Source organism: Carassius carassius, chromosome 35 (assembly GCF_963082965.1).
Source record: "Carassius carassius chromosome 35, fCarCar2.1, whole genome shotgun sequence".
NCBI lineage: Eukaryota > Metazoa > Chordata > Actinopteri > Cypriniformes > Cyprinidae > Carassius > Carassius carassius.
The window spans coordinates 26,290,009-26,310,626 of NC_081789.1; the positions used below are offsets into that span (position 1 = coordinate 26,290,009).

Sequence of the window (20,618 nt, forward strand, 5' to 3'; positions counted from 1 at the left end):
AGAAATAAAATGCAACTATAAAAGTCAAACAGGCTTTAACAGGAAAATGTATCTTTCTTTCATTCGTCCAATCAAACTCTACTCTGTTTCAACCAATTCATCTGTCATTTGGTAGAAGAGAATCAAATTAGACAGATAAAGGTTGTTTGACACCAAAAAAAACATAAAATAAAATAAAAACCTATTCAGTCTATCATGTTTATACATTTGCATATATTTGGAGCTAAACAGCTCATGCTCAATTTAATTTATAAAATATCAATATTATATACACTACGAATCAAAAGTTTGAAATAATCAAGATTTTGAAATATTTTTTGTCTCTTCTGCTCACCAAAGCTGCATTTATTTCATAAAAGTTCTGTAAAAACATTCATATTGTGAAAAATTATTACAATTTCAAATAATCAATTTCTATTTGAAAATATTGTAATATGTAATTTATTCCTCTAATTCAAAGCTGAATTTTCAGCATGATCCTTCAGAAATCATTCTAAACTCCTTATTATTATTACCCAATTATTATTGGTGCTCAATTATTAATAACAGGTCTTAAAAGTATAAAAACTTACGACCTGTAGTGTAAAATATCATTTCAGTGTTTGATTTGAAGAGATTTTTGTGCACTTTTGGGTCACCAGGTGATGTATGCATGATTGAGCAAAACCAGTTGAGAACCACTGACAGTTAATGTGATGTTTGCCAGTTCATATTTGGCAGACTTACTATTAAAAATCTTTCAGGTGGAAAACAAAGGACTGTAAAAGCCACAGGTACAGCCATAACAATCAAGATACCAGTTAAAACACACAAACATTGGGATTTTAAATATAACAGTACGAACAAAGCAGAAACATCTTTGTTTTTGTCCGGAATGATCTCATAATACATAGCAAAATCCTGTTGGTTACGGTGCGAGATTTCATGCATTTGCAGGCATGGTTTGATGCAGGAGTCCGTGTTCACTATGCTAACGCTAGCATGCAAACACATGCTGACAGATGCTGCATCATCGGTAGATGACCTTTCTGGGTTGCACAGATAGACAACGTTGAAAATAATCCTGCAAACCAGAGTCAAACTGCATGTTTGTTCTTTGCACTAACTACAAACATGTCACAAGTACAAAGGCATTTCAGCAAAGCGTGGCTGTCGGTTCATCCGAAAGCAGATTTATTGCATACTTGACACAAAAACTCCCAGCAGCCGATGTTTTAACGCATTAAAACACAAGCCAAACTCCGTGCAAGAGGCACAAACGCATATTTCCTTCAGCTGCATGTACTTCTCCAGTTTTCCAAATGCTTTGAATGCATTAAACTCAGAATGCAAGCATGCACGCTCGCTCACAGGGCTGGACAATAATTTAAAAACAATATATATCGCGATATATTATTTCAATAACGGTGATATGAATTTGAAACATTTCCGATATACATTATCAGTGTTTCATATACATTGATTTACAATGTGGTTGAAACGTATCTGAATATTTGTAGGAAACCTACTGTCTTCGTTTTAATTTAATCTAATAAAGTAGCGTTCATTATGTCTAATTGTTCAAATCAATATCGGAGTTATAGCCAGAGTCACACTAGACTTTGAGCATATGAAATTGCTTGAACTTTGGATTGCAAAGCGAAATGCAAAACTTTTTGAACAGGCTTTCATTTCCAGTCTGATGCATTTGCATATGCATGAAAGAAAGCCAAGGGAATGGAATTTATATCATATCAACAGAAAATTAAGCGATATATCGTGATATAATTGTTCTCAATATCATCCAGCCCTATGTTAGCAGTACAGTGACATCCGGCTGCGTCGCATTGCCTCGCTGATCAGGTACGCAGGACTGATTTCCGGTTCCTCCGTCATCACCTCGATGTTCTGCCACTCGCCGCACTGATTGGACTTTTTGATCATGTCCACGACACAAAGCGCGTACAGACAGTCCTCAAAAGTGGCAGCCATCGTCAGCGGCCGGCCGTCCCACGTTCGCCGGTCGTCTTGATCCTGAAACGCCTGCCGTACGGCTTGAACCATGCAGATGGTGCCGGTAAGATACGGAGACGGGATGTCCCGGAACGCTTTGTCCGGTAGAGATGCGTTCCCGACAGGCGTGTTGTCCTTTAAGAGCAGCTCCTGTCCATTTCCACCATCATTCTTCTGTCCGTACAAATCCGTCCCGCAAACTGTCAACCTTCCAGACGTACCGACCACCACAACCTCCTGCCGAAACTCCCCCGGGACGTTAAAATTGAGTGTGACCGTGCAGCAAGCGCCTCCTTCAAGCACCATCTGAAAGGTGCAGAAGTCATCGCTGGTGATCTGGCGGATCCCACGGATGTGGTCCGTCTGCTTGACGAACGTCTTGAGGAAGCCGTGCACTTTCGCCGCACGCCGGCCCGTTAGAAACGTGAGCAGGTCGATGATGTAGCTCCCGACCGAATGCAGCCCGCCGCCCCCCATCAGGTCATCACAGCTCCAGTTGTACTTCTTCCCGAGGAGGCTCCCGCCGTGAACCTGCGCCTCGCAGACCAGGAGCTCGCCCACGAAACCCTCCTCCAGCAGCTCCTTCATCCGGACGAAGGCGGGGAGGAAGCGCAGCACGTTACCCATGATGCTCAGCAGCTTTGGGTAGTACTGGGCCGCTGACATCATGTGGAAAGCGTCCAGCGGCGTCGCCGTCCGGTCACAGATCACGTTTTTGCCAATTCCTAGAAACGGGAATGAGAGATCGTTAGACGTGTAGATGATTTCAAAACAAAACGCACCTAAAAGAAATAACACAAACAGAGACATAAGGACTGAAATATACTCATTGAGAAATATACTCAAAATGTAAACAAAACATTGATTATTTGAATATGCTTTAGGAGAAAATACCATTTTAGCCGTTTTTTGTGTAACTGTTTCTTGGTAATTATTTGTTACATTTCCTAGCAATTGTTTTTCATTAGTATTTAAAAAAAAATATATATATATAAAAGATAAAAAATATTTTATTTTTAGTAAGGAACACAATCTAACTGCATGTTTCCTTTCATTGTAGTACCTATAAATACCAAAAGATGGCAAGCTTTGCCCAATATACATTTCAGACTTTGTTTCAAAACAATTAAATATATTTTACAAAGAGGTTTGGGTATTTAGATTTTAGAGTCAACTGTATTAAAAATAAATATTTTAAATAACAATTACATTTTAGACTTTTTGAAAATGAATAAAAAGATCTGTTCTGCTCACCAAGGCTGCATTCATTTAATAAAATATCCACAGTAAATACAGTAATATTGTGAAATATTATCACAATGTTTTCTATGTGAACATCTGCTAAAATGTATTTTGTAATGTATTAATTGTAGTGATTAAACCTTAATTTTTAGCATCATTACTCCAGTCTTAAGTCTTCAGAAATCATTCTAACATGCTGATTTCATGGAAAGCGTGGTGCATTTTATTTTCCAGGATTTTTTGATGAACAGAGAGTTCAAAAGAACAGCGTTTAATTGAAAAGGGAATATTTTCTAACATTATAAATGTCTTTCCTGACACTTTCGATCAGTTTAATGCATCCTTGCTGAATAAAAGTATTAATTTCTAAAATAAATTAAATAATATGTGATGCTGAATGATCAGTAGTAAAGTTCACTGGCTGAAGAACAGCATTTTTCTCAGGTTTACAGCAGAAAAAGATCTCCCGTTAGCTCTGGACGGCTAGATCCGAGTCAGAAAATCAATCCAGCGACCCATTTCAAAAATATCTCAAGAGCAGACACCATTCAGAAACACTCAGCAAGTCAACATGAAATCAAAACAGACTTTCTGTGAATGACTGATCAGTGCATGATGATATTCCTCAGAGAAATGCTCGTCTTCCATTAAAATATAACAATCTGCCACGCCTCTAATACGACCTTCCTTTTCAGATGATGTCATCAATCCCTCTTATTCTTAAGCCCCTCCCCCTAAACCTGACTCAGTTCTGATTGATAAGAGAACGAGCGAGTGAGCGAGTGAGAGAGAAGAAGAGTTCATTAGTGTGAGGATACTAAGACTTTGCCATTTCTTCCTCTTCCTTCCATCGGGAACATGAACCACGAACATCTGAAAATCACAATAAAAGCTGCCAATGCGAACGCATATACAGTATCATAATATCTTAGTTCATAAAGCATGAAAGTGAGCACAAAAGCTCTGGTTTGTGGATGTGTGGGACTGTGGTTGATCTCCAGTCATGAATTATGCAGAGACTGTGACTTCAAAGACACACAGCAGCATCTCTCTCAGACTCAGAGCACTGTGATCTGTATCACATCTCCATATGATGGATACTAGCACCAGCTTTAACAGAAGAATAACAAGATACAAGATCCAGATAAAATATCTACAAATCTTTAAAACAAGATCATTTGACTTTAAAAGCAACTGCATCATGTACACTGAAAAACTGTTTCATTCATCCAATTAAAAATAAAATTAGGATAATGATTCACATCTATATTTTTTAACTTGAGCCAATGAAAATAACTGCTAAAGGGCAAGATATTTATTTTTCTAAATGTGAATCATTACCCTATTTTTTTTTTAATTGGATAAAACACTTTTTTTTCAGTGTAAAAATTATATTAAATAATAATTATAAATATGAACTATATATAATATAAAATATAAATAAGAATAAATTAAAAATATAGTTAACATTGGATAATATTAGGTCATTTAAATCTTTCTGCATTACTTATATATATATATATATATATGTAATGCAGAAAGATTTATATATATATATATATATATATATATATATATATATATATATATATATATTCTTTTTTTAATATTTATATTTATTTCTAAAATAAAAAAAAATTAAAAATATTTTTAGCAACAGAATTTTACAAGTGTAATGGAAAAATGTTTAAAAATTGCTTTTGATTAACACTAATAGGTAAATATTTTTCTTTTCTTTTCATAAAATACAAAAAAAATAAAATAAATTATATATAATTAAAATATGTATGTTTTTATTCATTAATTTTTTTCTTTGCAACTAAAATACTGTTTTTAATTTAAAACTATTTAACTCTATGACACGATACACTGTATTAACCCTTCCCCGGACAATGATGACATAACTAATTTGTCACAATTACAATATTGATAAAATTTCAGCCAACCACATAGTGTTGATATATTTCATTTACACTGACAGCAACGATGTTCAAAATGTCTTGGAAAACCACCCATAGTTACATGACTCTTTCTGCTTCACTGCAGAGTTCATAAACGCTGGTCTCCAGACGCTGAGTTTGATTGGAGAGGAGATAATTACGGTACACTCCCATCCTCCAGATGGAGCTCTGTCACAGAGAGATCAGCTCATGATGAGACACACAGATGACCAGATAAATAAACACCACTAGTTCAGCCAGAAAACCCCAGAGACTGATGATCTGTTCAGGTTCAGTCCACATCAAATCTAAACTGACCCCATTTGCGTTCTTAAATGCACGCTCCAGCTCTTGCTGTGAATAATTCATCAGTGCACGTCTGATCCAAAGAAAACAAATGTCCATCTTTAAAACGCTTCATCAAAATCCCCTCAGTAATGACTTTTCTTTGTGGCTTGACGTCACCTGTATCTATCCTACTTTTTTCTGCTGGAAGATTTTGTTTCAGTCTGAAATATGATGCAGAACGAAAGTAAAATGGGCTTTGAATGCTGTTGTCAAAAGATACATATTTTCCAAAAGCATGCTGAGGTTTACTGTATCAGATCTGTCCTGAACAACATATTTAGTTCAGCCGTTAACAATAAAGAGCTTTCTGCAGGCCCAGATTACTTACCCCAAACACACACACACACACCTGCACAAAAACACACACACACACACACACACACACACACACACACACCTGCACAAACACACACACACACCTGCACAAAAACACACGCACACACACACACACCTGCACAAAAACACACACACACACACACACACACACACACACACACACACACACACACACACACACACACTCACACACACACACACACACACACCTGCACAAACACACACACACACACACACACACCTGCACAAAAACACACGCACGCACACACACACACACACACACACCTGCACAAACACACACACACACACACACACACCTGCACAAACACACACACACACACACCTGCACAAAAACACACGCACGCACACACACACACACACCTGTACAAAAACACACGCACGCACACACACACACACACCTGCACAAAAACACACACACACACAAACCTGCACAAAAACACACACACACACACACACAATTTTTTGCAACAGAGTTTTACTAGAGTTAATATATTAGTGCTGTCAATCGATTAAAAACTTTAACTAGATTAATCACACATTTTTTCTGTGATTAATCGCAATAAAAAAAGAAATGTTTTTGTACGTTTTTAATATATTTTTTTATGTAATAATTTCACAGTTAATAAAAATTAGTGTAGAAACAACAAAGACAGTATATTTTAAATACTTGTTTAAATGGCATCTTTTTATGAATGAAGGCCAGTATTACTGATATTAATACAGCTACTGATTTTTTTTATTTTTTACATTTATTATTAGGCTTCAAAAATATAACAGTTTTTAATTTAAGTAAACTTAAAACAATGCTAACATAAACCCATAATAAATGTCATGTTTACTCCTGCCCTTCCTGTCTTAACAGTTAGGAAATATACAGAAATTTAATAAAGTTATCAAAGTTATTTGCAGTCTGCACTGCATAAACTATAAATTAAATAGTTAATCCTTATTAAAGCTACAAAAGTTATTTAGTCAAGAGCAGCGAGTCATTTTCTCTGTTCCCTTTGTTCTTTAACTTTACTGACAGGAAGCTTTATTGGCTGCTGTCCCTTTAAGAGCAGAAGACACGCGGATCTCACCGTTTATATACTGTCTATGAATCTCGCCTCAATCTCTCACAACTCTTTTTGTTCATTTTAGACTTTATATAAATCATTTAAGATTGCTCTTATGAGGATAATCGACAAAACTGGCACTTTGGGATGTTTATTGTTAGTTCAAGCGCTTAAGAGAACTGGATTCTGGCGCCCTGTCTATGCATTGTTTGTGTGTGTGTGTGTGTGTGTGTGTACGTGTCACATAGGGACATTCACAGACAGCGTATTCTCTTTTGTCTTGCCGCGCTTGAAATGTTTAAAAGCATTTAAATGAATAAGAGCGTGATCATATAATGTAAAGCTAGCCAACGGATGGCAGAAAATACGGATGCTGCGTTAATTGCGTTAAATATTTTGACACGTTAAACCAGACAAAAATTAATCGCATGCGTTAACGCGTTAACGTTGACAGCACTAATATATAAATATATATATATATATATATAGATATTTTAGCAAAGGTTTTATTAAAACTATATGAAATATATATTTCTTAGTTTTATAAAATATTTAAAATATTAATATTTTTTGCATCAGAATTTTGCAAAGTTCTTTCAATAAAACTGTTGCTTTTGAATTAAAATAATAGATTTATATTTTTTATATATAACTATATAGACATTTTTAAATATCAAACAAACATTTTACATAAAATGCTGTTTATTCAGAATTTACAAATAAAATGAAATAGAATAAAACTGAACCAATCAAGCATACAGGGTTATCTCAGAATGACTAAATATAAAACATACTTCTCTCTAGATATAAAGACATTGGATTTTGATAGCTAGATTATATAGTACATATATCTTTGCTTTAAATTTTAAAAAAAATTGTGTTTTAATTTAAAATTTTTATGATGACAGCAATGCACTGCATAAGGCCTTCTCCTGGAAAGCATCTGGATAATGTTAGTGACATATTTTTTACTTTTAAACGATCAATGTTTAAAACATCGCAGAAAGCCAAATGTTTATATTTGCATGGCATAAAAGCATGAATTATCAGTCGTTGTCTACTGTCTTGAATGACGAGCAGTGTCTCAGGTCATTAGGAAACCTGGTCAGACCTGCGGTCATCGAGGCCTGGAGATGTTCGTTTATTTCTAGATAAAAGCTGTGACTGTACACTGATGATGATAATGCAGTCTTATTACTGTGCTGTTCCAGGAAACACAAACAGAGTGAGACGTGTGAATGTGTGTGTCTGCGATGGGGTTTCCACCTGACCTTTCACCTCAGGCTTTAACACACATCCAAACCAGAGCCAGTAAAACAGGTCCAGCTGATCTCACATTTCCACTGCGTCTCAAGCCATGAATGAGAGAGCATGCAGTGTGTGTGTGTGTGTGTGTGTGTGATAGGATACAGCTGCATCTGTATGGCAGAGATCCGAGGAGCCACACACACACACACACACACACACACACACACACACACACACACACACACACAAACACACACACACACACACATTAATCACAGTGAGCATCTCAATGCTCCAACACACAATATCCAAACACACAATAATACACTTCATACAGTATCATACTGTATGAAATCATATAGAAAATATATCATATATTGTTCTACATCATTTGAAAATACACTAATATCTAAATATTAAATATCTATAGTGATTATATTTTTTACATAAAAACTATTAAAATATTTTATTTAAATAAAACTACATACATTTATAATATAAAAACTGAAATAACTGAGCTGAAGCACTAAATGTACTAAAACTAAAATAAAAATAACTACAATTAAAATAAATATTAAAGCGTATAAGAAAATGACTAAAAGTAAAATAAATTACAAAAAAATAACCTAAAAGCTAATTCAAAATATTAAGAAACACATAAAAATGTTTTTGTTAATTGAAATAAAATTAAATACATCTATATAAAAACTAAAATGATGATAAATAAATCAAAGTGATCATATAAATTCAAACTAAGTTGATGCACTACATTTACTACAACTAAAATTTTAATAAAAATATTAAAGACGCTAAAAACTAAAGCGTATAAGAAAATGACAAAAAATAAAATAAACAACAACAAACAAAAACTAAAAACGAATTCAAAATATTAAGAAACAGTATAACAGTACATAAATAATACTAAAATGACACCGAAATAAATCAAGAAAATTTAGAAAAATTAAATTAACATCTATTTTTGCATAAAATCCAATTTTTTAAATTATTATTAAAAATGTATTATATAAAATAAAAATAATCAAGCAGCATGGTTATCATCCAAATCTGATAATCTCAAAATGACCGAATCTAAAACACACTGATCTCTATTTATGAAGACATATGTAATAAACACCACACAATGTGTTGATATGTTGTGTGATCATGTGACAGAATAACACACTGTTGATCACACACACACGAAAACACTCATCAATCCTGAGACTCAACATGAAGATGAAAAACATGTGTTTGTGCTCAGGTCTCAGATCCCATTTAGCTCTGACCTCATGATGACATCATCTCCTGATCAATACAATCAAACCACATCCTGCAGTCATCAACTCAGAAATACAGCACTCTGTGACGGTAAAAAGAAAATCACTTCACAAAATCACAAATACTCTCATTAAGGTTGGGGAGTTACAATTTGCAAATAAACATAACATTTTTGTTTTACAATTCAATAGCGGTTAAAACTAATAGCATGGTAAAAATCAAATCATCAACTATCCATCTGTAATGATGAGCCAGAGACGTTCGGATTCAAATGCAGTGCTTTATTAAAGAATGGTCAAATGGGAAGAAATCAGGAATGGCGTCAGGTGTGTCATGGATAACCAGAGTCGAAACCAGAAACAAGCAGAGATCGGGGCAGGCAGCAGAGAATCAGAGTCGGAGTAATCAGTCCCAAGATCAAACACAGGAATGACAAACACAGGGAGAAATGCTCGGAAATGTTAGACAGGCTAAACAAGACTTTGCAGTGAGTGAGAGGGATCGTGCTGCTTTTATGTGTGTGTAAATGAGGTGCAGGTGTGGCAAGGAAATTGGCTCATGAATGAGGTGCAGGTGTGGCAAGGTGATTGTGATGCAGTGACTCATGGGGAATGTAGTTCGGGTGTGGTGCAACCGTATGAAAGGTGCTAGGGTCCAAGTGACATCTGGTGGTTGATGGGTGGAATGGTCCTGAGTGGAGTGCCCTCTACTGAAGTTCATGGGCACTCCATCTAATGATCGTGACACCATCATCAAGGCCTATAAAACTTAAGGAATTTTAAACTGTTTTCAAAACTTTCAATTCAACATTAAGCTAAATGTCGAAATTTTGCATTTGTATGAATATCACTTCATTTCAATATTACTACATTTAAATTTGAAAAAAAATTTTTTAATTATTTAGAATTTTTGAAGATATTTTTGAAAGACTGAATTATTTTGACGTTTTTATTTGTATACTTTTGCTTCCATTTTAATTTTAAGTTTTAAAAGTTTAGAAGTTTTATTAATTCATTGGTGTGTTTTTACCATTTGCATTTTTTTTTTTATGCCTGTAGATTTTTTTATTCATTTTTCTTTCAGGTTTAGTTTTTAGTTATGATTAAAATAAATCTTAATTTAAAGTTTTAAAAGTTTAAAAGTAACTTATTGGTGTGTTTTGCCATTTGTATTCTTAATTTTTAATGTCTGTATAGTTTTTATTGATTTTTATTTCAGTTTTAATTTTTAGTTAGTACACTGAGTTAGTCTAAATGAAAATGAGAAACAGTAATTTTAGTTAAAATTTTTATAATTTAGTAATGTGTTTTTGCCTTTGTTTATTTATATTTTTAAACATGTTCTTATTTTTTTCAGCTTTAGTTTTATGTATTAAGTTTATTTAGTTCTAGGTGTTAAACTAAATGAAAATGTGAAATGTTAATTCTAGTTAATTTTTTTTGTGTTTTTGTGATTTTTATTTTTATTTAATTATTGTTTGTGTTTAGTTATACAATGTTTATTTCAGTTGTATTTTTATTTTAGTACATCAACTAAATGAATGAAAATGAGAAATTCTGTTCCTGTTTAAATTAAAAAAATGAAACAAACATCAAACAAACATCGCCGCAAAACAACGAGCTGGCTGTTTCAGGTGATCATGTGACTGTGTTTATATTCAGGGACGAATCAAGAGCCGTTTTGGCTTTTAAAGAGCTTGTGAAACTTGCTCTTGTTGATGTGTTTAAGGACAGACACCAGCACTGTTTGATTAAACTAGCCGTCCAGCACTGAGGTGTTCTTCAGGAGTTTCTAACTGTGTGCTATTGAGTCACCAGAAACACTGAGCACAAAACAAGACAGAAGTCATAGAGAGGAACGAGAAAGAGCCATTCCTGCCAGTTAGCTGCGTGAATAGATGTGCAACAACACACGCCAGTGAAAAAGAGTTTAGTGCTGACTGAAGCATTAGCATGAGAAAGAGTCTCAGAGACATCTCACAAGAACAACTTCACTTCTCCACAAATCTGAGTTTCTGGGGACTGTCTTGATGCGGCAGATTTAAAAATAAAGATGTTTTATTGCAAAAATAATGACTTGATTTTCGTCATAAAGAAAAACAAACAGATAAATACTTATAAAAGTACTATATTTAATAAAAACATAACAGATATTTAAAAAACATTAATAACAATATAAATAATAATACTAAATAATATAAATTTAATTCTATATATAATACAAAAATAATAGGCATTTAGAATAAATGCGTAAATATCTCATATCTAATAGCTTTATATAAATTTTGAGTTTTTAATGAAATGCAGTATTTTTATCATAAATTACATTTATAGTTTATAATAAAAATACTGATAAAAACTCAACATTTATATAATTTACATTTATATTTATAATAATAAATAAATGTATACAAATACATATAAATATTTAAATAAAATATATGTAATTAAAAAGATTTCTGATTATTATAATAAATAATTAAATATGATATTTATAATAACCCTATGAATAAATTAATAACTGGAAGACTGTTTCTTGGGACTTTCTTTGATGCCTAATGTGTTTATGTTAAAAGTGAAGATGGCTATTTTTGGGTCAACAAAGACATTTAAAAAATAAAAAGGAATTTCTATAATTAATAAATACAATGTATACCAAATAAATAAACAAATGTATAATAAAATGATATGTATAACAAATAAATAACACAAAAATATATATAAAAATATGAATTAAAAATAATCAAAATGTATGATGTTTATAATATAAATAAAATAAATAGCTGTACTTGTGTCAATATTATATGTCCTATTAAATCTTGCATATGTGTATAATTAGTATTAAAGTGCATTCAGATGCAGTTGATTACAAGTGAAAGCCCAGTCAGTGACATATAAGTGCAAACGTACAATCCCTTTAAAGTGTCAGAAACTGCTCTTTCTCCTGGAGAAAGGGAAGGGAAGGGAAACAAAGGGCATTGATCTGCTGTCAGGAGAGTCTCCGAGGAGCAGTTATCCAGATCTGATTAAAGCCACACACAAAAACATGACACTTACTGCAGAACAACAGCAATGAGGCGCTGCAGATCACGGTCAGAAATCACTGGAGACACACTCAAACACACTGTTATTCTGATCTGCTTATAATTGTTTTTCATGCAAATGCACGGACACAATTAGCCACCCGTCTCTAATTAATCAGTGAGCAAACACATCAGAGGAAAGACAGAGGTGTGTTGAGGAGGTCATTACTGCAGGCTGTGCCCCCCCTGGACAGTTATTTGACTCGGTCTCCTCTCGTCGTGATGTAATGTCTCTCTCTATCGTGTCTCAGTATATTCCTCATTATTGTGATTATCTAAGCCAAGAGCCTCAGGCTAATAAAGCGGACGACAGAGTCCCCGGGTTTCTCTTTCAGGACACGCTCCATCACTCCTGTCATGTCTGCTCAATCACACGGTCATTGTGTATTGTGTAAAAAAATAAAAGAAAATCTAACTTATATAAAAATTGATAATATATGGATTCATAAATTAATCACAATGTGTATGTACAATCAATAATACAAATGATGATAATGATAAGTAAATAAATAAATATATTTATAAAATATATTTATTTATTTACTGATCATTATCATTTGTATTATCATATATATATATATATATATATATATATATGATAATACAAATGATAATCATCAGTAAATAAATAAATATATTTATATTTACATTTTAAAAAATGTAAATATCAATACACACACACACACACACATATATATATATATATATATGTGTGTGTGTGTGTGTATTGATATTTACATTTTTTATCACTATACACACACACACACACACACGTATGCATTTTTTTTATTTGTTATACATTTTATGTATTTATATGTATATTTATGTATTTATTTGCTTACTATAATATTAATCATTATCATTTGTATGATTTACACAAGATGACACAAACACACACACACACACAATAATATATGCACATACACACACAAACATATATATTATTAAAAATAAAGTATAAATAATAAAAAAATACTTTAATTTTATAAAAAGATCATGATAATCAGATTATATTTTATATAATTGTATTATATATAAATAACAAAAAATAAAAACTCGTAACAAAAATTATAGCAAATATTTATATCAAACATGTATATTATTATTTATTTATATATATATTTTTTTTATTATTATCCTTTCATTTTATAGAAAATGTATATATATATATATATATATATATATATATATATATATACTGCAATAATAATAATAATGTGTGGTGAAGTGAGCTGCTGGAGTTCTGGGTTCGTGTTGACTCAGGCTGGATCTCGTGCTCATGAATGGATCCGTCTCAGGAATCTAATCTCAGTCTGTGCTGAGATGATGACGCAGCACTGGGAAGATCTGGATCATCTTATCCTGCTCACACACGTTACGACACACACACACACACACACACACACACACACACACACACACACACACAAACAAACGCTGATGTGATGGAGCTGTCTCTGAGTGAACAGATTCACTGCTGGCATGGCAGATTCTGTTGCTTGTTCCTGAAACATAACTGTTTTTGGAGACTTCCAGAATAAGATCTTCACCGGCTGCATGACTGAATCCTGATCTGAATCACATTTTTGGATCTTTTCAGTAAACAGCTTGTAAACAAGCATCCCGGACACCTTAGCAACTGCCTAACATTGCCATGGCAACCAATCACAACACTCCGCATGGCAACCACCATTCACACTTTCTCCAGGAAATTTAAAGTGACAGGCCACTCTAAATCGAAACACATCCACAGTCAGTCAGATAAAGGTCATCCTGTGTTTCTCTCTGAATACATTACACTGAGCTGCTACAGGAACCTGCAATCATCATCTGCTCATCTACAGCAGCTATAGTCATGCATTTATATGTGTGTGCATGAGTGTGTGTAATATTATATTTATCTACATGCATTTTATACATGCTGTATATTGTATGTGTTTGTGTGTGTGTGTGTAAAATATATATATATATATATATATATATATATAAATAAATAAAGACCCACACACAAACATTAACATTAATTACAATTAACAAAAACGCTATAAATATACATACAAATATTTATAAATGCATATATATTTATGCTAAATAAATTGTAATAATATACAGTATATACTAAAAATATTAACATGTAACTAAAAAGCTATAAATATAAGTTTTAAATCTGAAAGTGCAACGAGTATAAAGTTATTTTTTCTCTCGAAAGAACAAGTCGACTCTAAATCACTGAAACGAGTCGTTTAAAATCGAACCCCAAGCTGTTTCTTGTTGATGTCAATATGAATCATTAGCATATTGCACGCCCATTTGTTGGTCTTTCTGCATTGGTCTCAATGAACATGCAAATTCATTCTTTGCCACTAGGTGTCACTTTTGAAGCGGTAAAAATAGCAGTTTCCACTGTAACACTGTACACAAAGCAGCACTGCGTTCACAAACACTGCTTTATCAGACATTAGACGCATAATGAAATGGAAATCAGACCAATCAGAGCAGATTAGCGTCACGCAAATTAGGAGTTTGGAAAATGAATCGTTTAAAAAATTATTTGAGAGTCACTGCGCAAGTAAGGTAAAAATAAATGCATATAGTAGGACAACAAGTGTTTTTTGGCCTTGCATGCATGTCAACCTGTAGTTAAGGACTCCCAAACCAAAATTGGACTCTTTTATTACCCATAACAGGGTCACTTTAATCAGCAGTATATTTCTTTACTCTCCAGGCTCTCTCTCATTTCTGCGCTCTGTTGCTGGTTTATTGATTCCTGGAAGTCGCTGTCAGTCGCTACATGAGAAACCAGCATTTGACTATCACTGCTGTGTTCAGTGTATGCAAAGACGACTGTTTGCATAGTCTGCCTGAAATTTCACCTTATCTGAGCGCGGCGGGTCAAAGGTCACGGCGAGCAGCCCATTTGATTGGCAGCTCAATTTGGGTTTGGTTCTCTTTGTTTTCTTCAGCAGCACACTCACACTCCTCCGTCTGTAGGAGTCAAGCCTTCATTACTGAACTTAACTGCAGAGTTTCTGCTAAATCAACCAGAACCTTTCTTGCATGACTATGTTTGGTGCAAAACCAGACAGTGTATTTCAGGAAATGTCTGGAAATGTTTAATTCACTGTATATTCAGAATAGCACACTACTCATATTAGTTTCGCTGTATGCAGAATGTGCTTAGACTTATCACGCTAAATAAAAATATATAATAATAAAATATAATACTGAATCCTGCACAACAGTAATATTAAGCTAATATTCTATTCAAAACTACTTAAAATCATATTAAAAAATTCAATGTAAAGAAATACACACATATATACATACGTGCGCGCACACACACACACACACACACACACACACACACACACACAAACACACACACACACACACACACACACACACACACACACACACACACACACACACACACACACACACACACATATATATATACATATGTATATATCTCAACAGTTTTTCAAATTTTGCACAACTTCCATAAAAGGGGATGCAGTGATCAGGAAGGATGTTGTTATCAGAGGTTGTGGCATGAATGCGGTTTGACCTCTTTGCCTTATTAAGTCAATGACAGCATGAAAGTCTGCTATTCACATTACACTTCCTGTTTCTCATTTCCTGTGACATCACACCATATCACCAGGATGTTAGAGCAACTTTAACCACTTAAGGAAAGGTATCACAAGTCCACCCACATGCAGACCCTTCTCCAGTGCAGAGGACAGGAAGTAGTCACAAACCACAGGAAGTGAGAGCGCATGTGGCTTCGCTGTATATGAAACCTGGCATTATTTGCCCTGAAATCAACAAACTTTGCATATAACATCACATATAATTAAAATGGCCTGTTTTAACCAATATTTATGTTTCACAAAAAATATTTAATTAACATCAGCGTTATTTTAATATTGAGATACTATGACAGATTTTTATTAACAATTTGAATTCTTTTTTTGTTTTTAGTTAGTTTTAGTAATTTTGTTGTTCATTTTTGTTTATTTCAGTCATATTTTTGTTGTTTTAGTACATAAACTAATTCAAAATGAGCAATTAAAAAAGTTTAAATTTGTAAAATATTTTATTTATATTATTGAATTTTTACTTGACTATTCCTTCAACACCAGTGTTATTGTAGTATAATTAAGATAACATTAAAGTTTTTTAAAATTCTAATTCATTTCAATTTTATATTTTCTGTTTTAATTTTAATTCTAGTTAAAGCTTAACTGTGTGTTTTGCCAATTTTAATTTTATTATATTTTTTTTTTAGTACAAGCTATTATTTCAGTAACTAAATAAAAAAAGATGAATATTTCCTTGGAAACTAGCTGAAATAAAACAAGTTCAATTTGAAATAATCTAGTAAAAAAATTCAATATTTTATTTTATTTAGATGATTGCATTTTTACTAGATTGCATTATTATTATTTTAGCATATAAGATATACTATTACATTTTTCTTAATGTTTACAATAAATTTTTAATTTTATATTTTCTGTTTTTATTCTAAGTTTAGTTAAAGTTTTGAACATTTTGCTGTGTTTTGCCATTTTAAATGTTTTTAAAAAATATGCATAAAGTTTTTTTTTTTAGTTATTTTAGTACATAAACTTAAAACAATACTACATATAGTGTTTTTTTATAAAATTTATTTCATTAAAAGTAATGGAAATGCATTTTATACTATTTGTTTTAGTTAAAATGTAAAACAAAAAATTTGTTTGACCTCACGTGAACAGAGAGATAAACATAAAACATCAATGAGTTGTATGATAATGTTTGCAGAAACAAGAGTGCAAAAAATTGTAAAATATTCTCTTACGATCTTACACTATATCAAGGCAAAAAGGCCTTTATTTATTGAGTGTCACAAGCTCAAATGCACAAAACCCAGACGAAACTCAAAATAACATCAGAGATGAAGGTCAAACGTGCTGCAGTGCACTAGTGTGAGTTCAGACACAGATCAGCCCTTCATGAGGAGCGAGGAATGCTCACTTGTCAGTGCGCAGAGAAAGCTGTTGAAAGCGATTCATCGGAGCGAACAAAGAGAATTTCACAGGACTCACAGAGCATTTCTCCCAGCAGACATTAGCATGTTAATAGCTGTCCGGGAAGCTTACACGGAGGGACAGGGTCTCCCCGAACAAGTGGCCATATTCAGCAGAAGCATGGGAACAGGACCGTCCCGGCGTCTCAGACCGTACACAGACCATATGAAGGAAGCCATGCTGTGAGGAGCCTGAAAGAGCTTTAATAAGGTGTTCAGACGGAGAAACGGCAGTCATTTCAGATCTTTCAGGCAGAAGGACGAGAACTAGACGTCTCTGGCTAAACCTACACCTTCATAGTGCCCTGCATTTACATCATGTGGAAAATTAAGACTAGAATAAAACTAGAATTTACTGTAGAATTCACAAACTTTGGATGACTAAATGAAAATTAGGGCTGTATTGAATCACTAAATGGACTAGTGTCAAAATAAGCTTGGTTTAAGTTGAAGAAATATCTTACTATTACAGTAGAATGTGCTTCTCTAAGTAAGAATAATAATTAAAACTATATATTAATAAAACACTTTTTGATAATAAATTTGCATTTAATCATAAATCCAGTAAACACAGGATTTTAAGAAAGAAAAAAAAAAACATTTCATAGGGGCCTATTTTTTTTTTTTAAATGTGCATATTTATTGCATTTTTACTGAATTACTGCATTAACACCAGTGTTATTTTAGAACACCTAAAGAGATACGATGTAATTTTTACTAATATTTTCAATACATATTTAGTTTTATGTTACAAGATCAAATGCACAACACAGATGTGCCAAAACTATTGCAGCCAAGAAACTACATATTTTAGAATCTTATACATATATTATATTATATTGTATTCATTCAGTTGATTAGAATTGCTTTTTGGTTATGTAAAGAAAAAAAAGGTAATTTACCAAGTTTTTGGAGTACTAAAATGTAACCATTAAAACAGAAGCCAGGAATCTTAAAATATAAAAAAAGAAAATAATTTTCAATATAAAATTGATTTGAGGGGACAAATGGATTTCATAATGCCAAAAAAAATTCATAAAAAAAAAAAAAAAAAAAAAAATTATATATATATATATATAAATTGTTAAATTGTATATATTTCAATAGACATACATAGATATAAACCGATATATTAGAAATAGATGTAAAAATAAAAATAATCTGGAAAAACAGCATTTAAAAAAAACTAAATAAAACATATGTCATAGGGCCATACATACACACTGCTGTGACATCCTTGCCTTTAGAAAACAGTATAATTGATCATGGACTCAGTAAGGAACTGCTCTATTTTTAGAAGCTCCCTCCAGTTCTCAAAGAAGAGCGAGCGTCTGTTTGTGCCGGTGAACGACAGTCAGCTTCACATACGATACACTGCAGGAGCACGGCTCACGACACACACATCACTGCAGGACTCAATCACAACACAGCAAACACTCCACTGAGTCTGTGACCGTATGCTTTACTATACACTACATGTTTAGAGTGAGAGACCGATCGAGTGGCAGGGTTTGTAGTAGTTGTGGGTGTTTCTTCAGAAGTCGTTCAGTGTCAGGCTTCAGTTACATAAACCAAACCTTCTGGGACTTTTGAGGAAAAATGCATTCCTGATGCAGCGGCGATTGAGAGAACAAGATATGCAAGACTGTGTCTATCCCTAACAGCCTCACTTTCATTCATGTCCAATTATAAATAAATTAAATTAATATAAATAAATCCTTAGCGAGCAATAACAAAAGGTCTCATAAAGGAGACTCATATTCCTTTTTTTTCCAATACAAAATTATTAAGTTTGTTTTTGAAATCAGTCTGCATGATTTTTGAGGGGGAGCCGGATTTTAAATGCAATAAGAAAACACAGTTAGTCACAATATTAGAATGTTCGATTATAATATTATATGAATGAAATTAATATATATATATATATATATATATATATATATATATATATATATATATGAATATAAGGGATGCATGATTGGGATGGGATTTTTTCCCAGTAAAAACTGTGCATTTGATTTAAAATCTGTTTTAATAAAGAAAGAACAGCAGGTTTGTTGTGCATGCATAATTGGGCCCAAAATTTTGTGTCAATATGATTATAAAATAATAATAATATTTATATATATATATATATATATATATATATATATATATATATATATTAGGGGTGTAACGGTTCACAAAATTCACGGTTCGGTTCGATACAATACACTGGTGTCACGGTTCGGTTCGATACGGTTCGGTACGTTTTAGATACAGCAAAAAGAAAAAATTGGCAGATAAATTTCCTTGATTTAAAAATTTTTTTTAATTAAAACTAACAGTGTTTTTTACATTGAACAATGATGGAGCTATTCTTTACCCATCTTCTATGGTGTTTTCTTAGCAGCATACTGTATAAAACAAAAACAGCTCCTTATAAAAAAAAATGAAAATGTTATATTATTGTAGTAGTTATGAACAAATACAAAGATGTAACTTTTTATATGGAACTCTATAACTCTTTATATTGAGTGTGTTTTTACTCAATTGGTTCTCTATAGGGCTTATGTTTTTGGGAACAAAGCAGGAATTACGGTCTGTCTGAAATGGGCTCGTGAAGGAATATTGTAACGGGGCTCAATTACATTAAGCGTGTTCTTAAAACCTACGTTTTCCACTACAGAGTAAGGCGCTCGCTCACTCAGTACGCGCTGAAGGCTCGTTGCAAAATGGCCAATGCGTTTAACAGACCAGAAATAGAAGATCCTCCAATAACCAACAGGTCTGGTGTTTGGGTGCACTTTGGATTCCCTGTAAGCTATAATGGTGATGATAGAAGGAATGGTAAATAGTAAAATAACGTAAATGTAGCCTACCAATCGCCGTGGTGATGTTTTTTGCCCTGTTTGAATCCGTTGGAAATGTCTGTCTAAATGCTACGGGGATAGTTTGTTGCGTGTATTTTTCTCTATTTTTCCGTCTTTTCCCAGATACTGACACACTAAGGTGATGTCGGCATA

The 20,618-nt window shown here is 33.0% G+C and overlaps 1 protein-coding gene across 1 annotated transcript in view; it reads right to left on the reverse strand.

Moving 5' to 3' along the window:
- Nucleotides 1–1,133: 1,133 nt before the first annotated feature.
- The window catches only part of LOC132116435 (glucose-fructose oxidoreductase domain-containing protein 1-like), a 30,130-nt gene continuing 10,645 nt past the window's right edge, over nucleotides 1,134–20,618 (reverse strand). Inside the window, exon 3 of the mRNA XM_059525239.1 lies at nucleotides 1,134–2,717. Coding sequence (XP_059381222.1) covers nucleotides 1,795–2,717 — 923 coding nt within the window. The 3' untranslated portion in view covers nucleotides 1,134–1,794. The remainder of the gene's footprint in view (nucleotides 2,718–20,618) is intronic.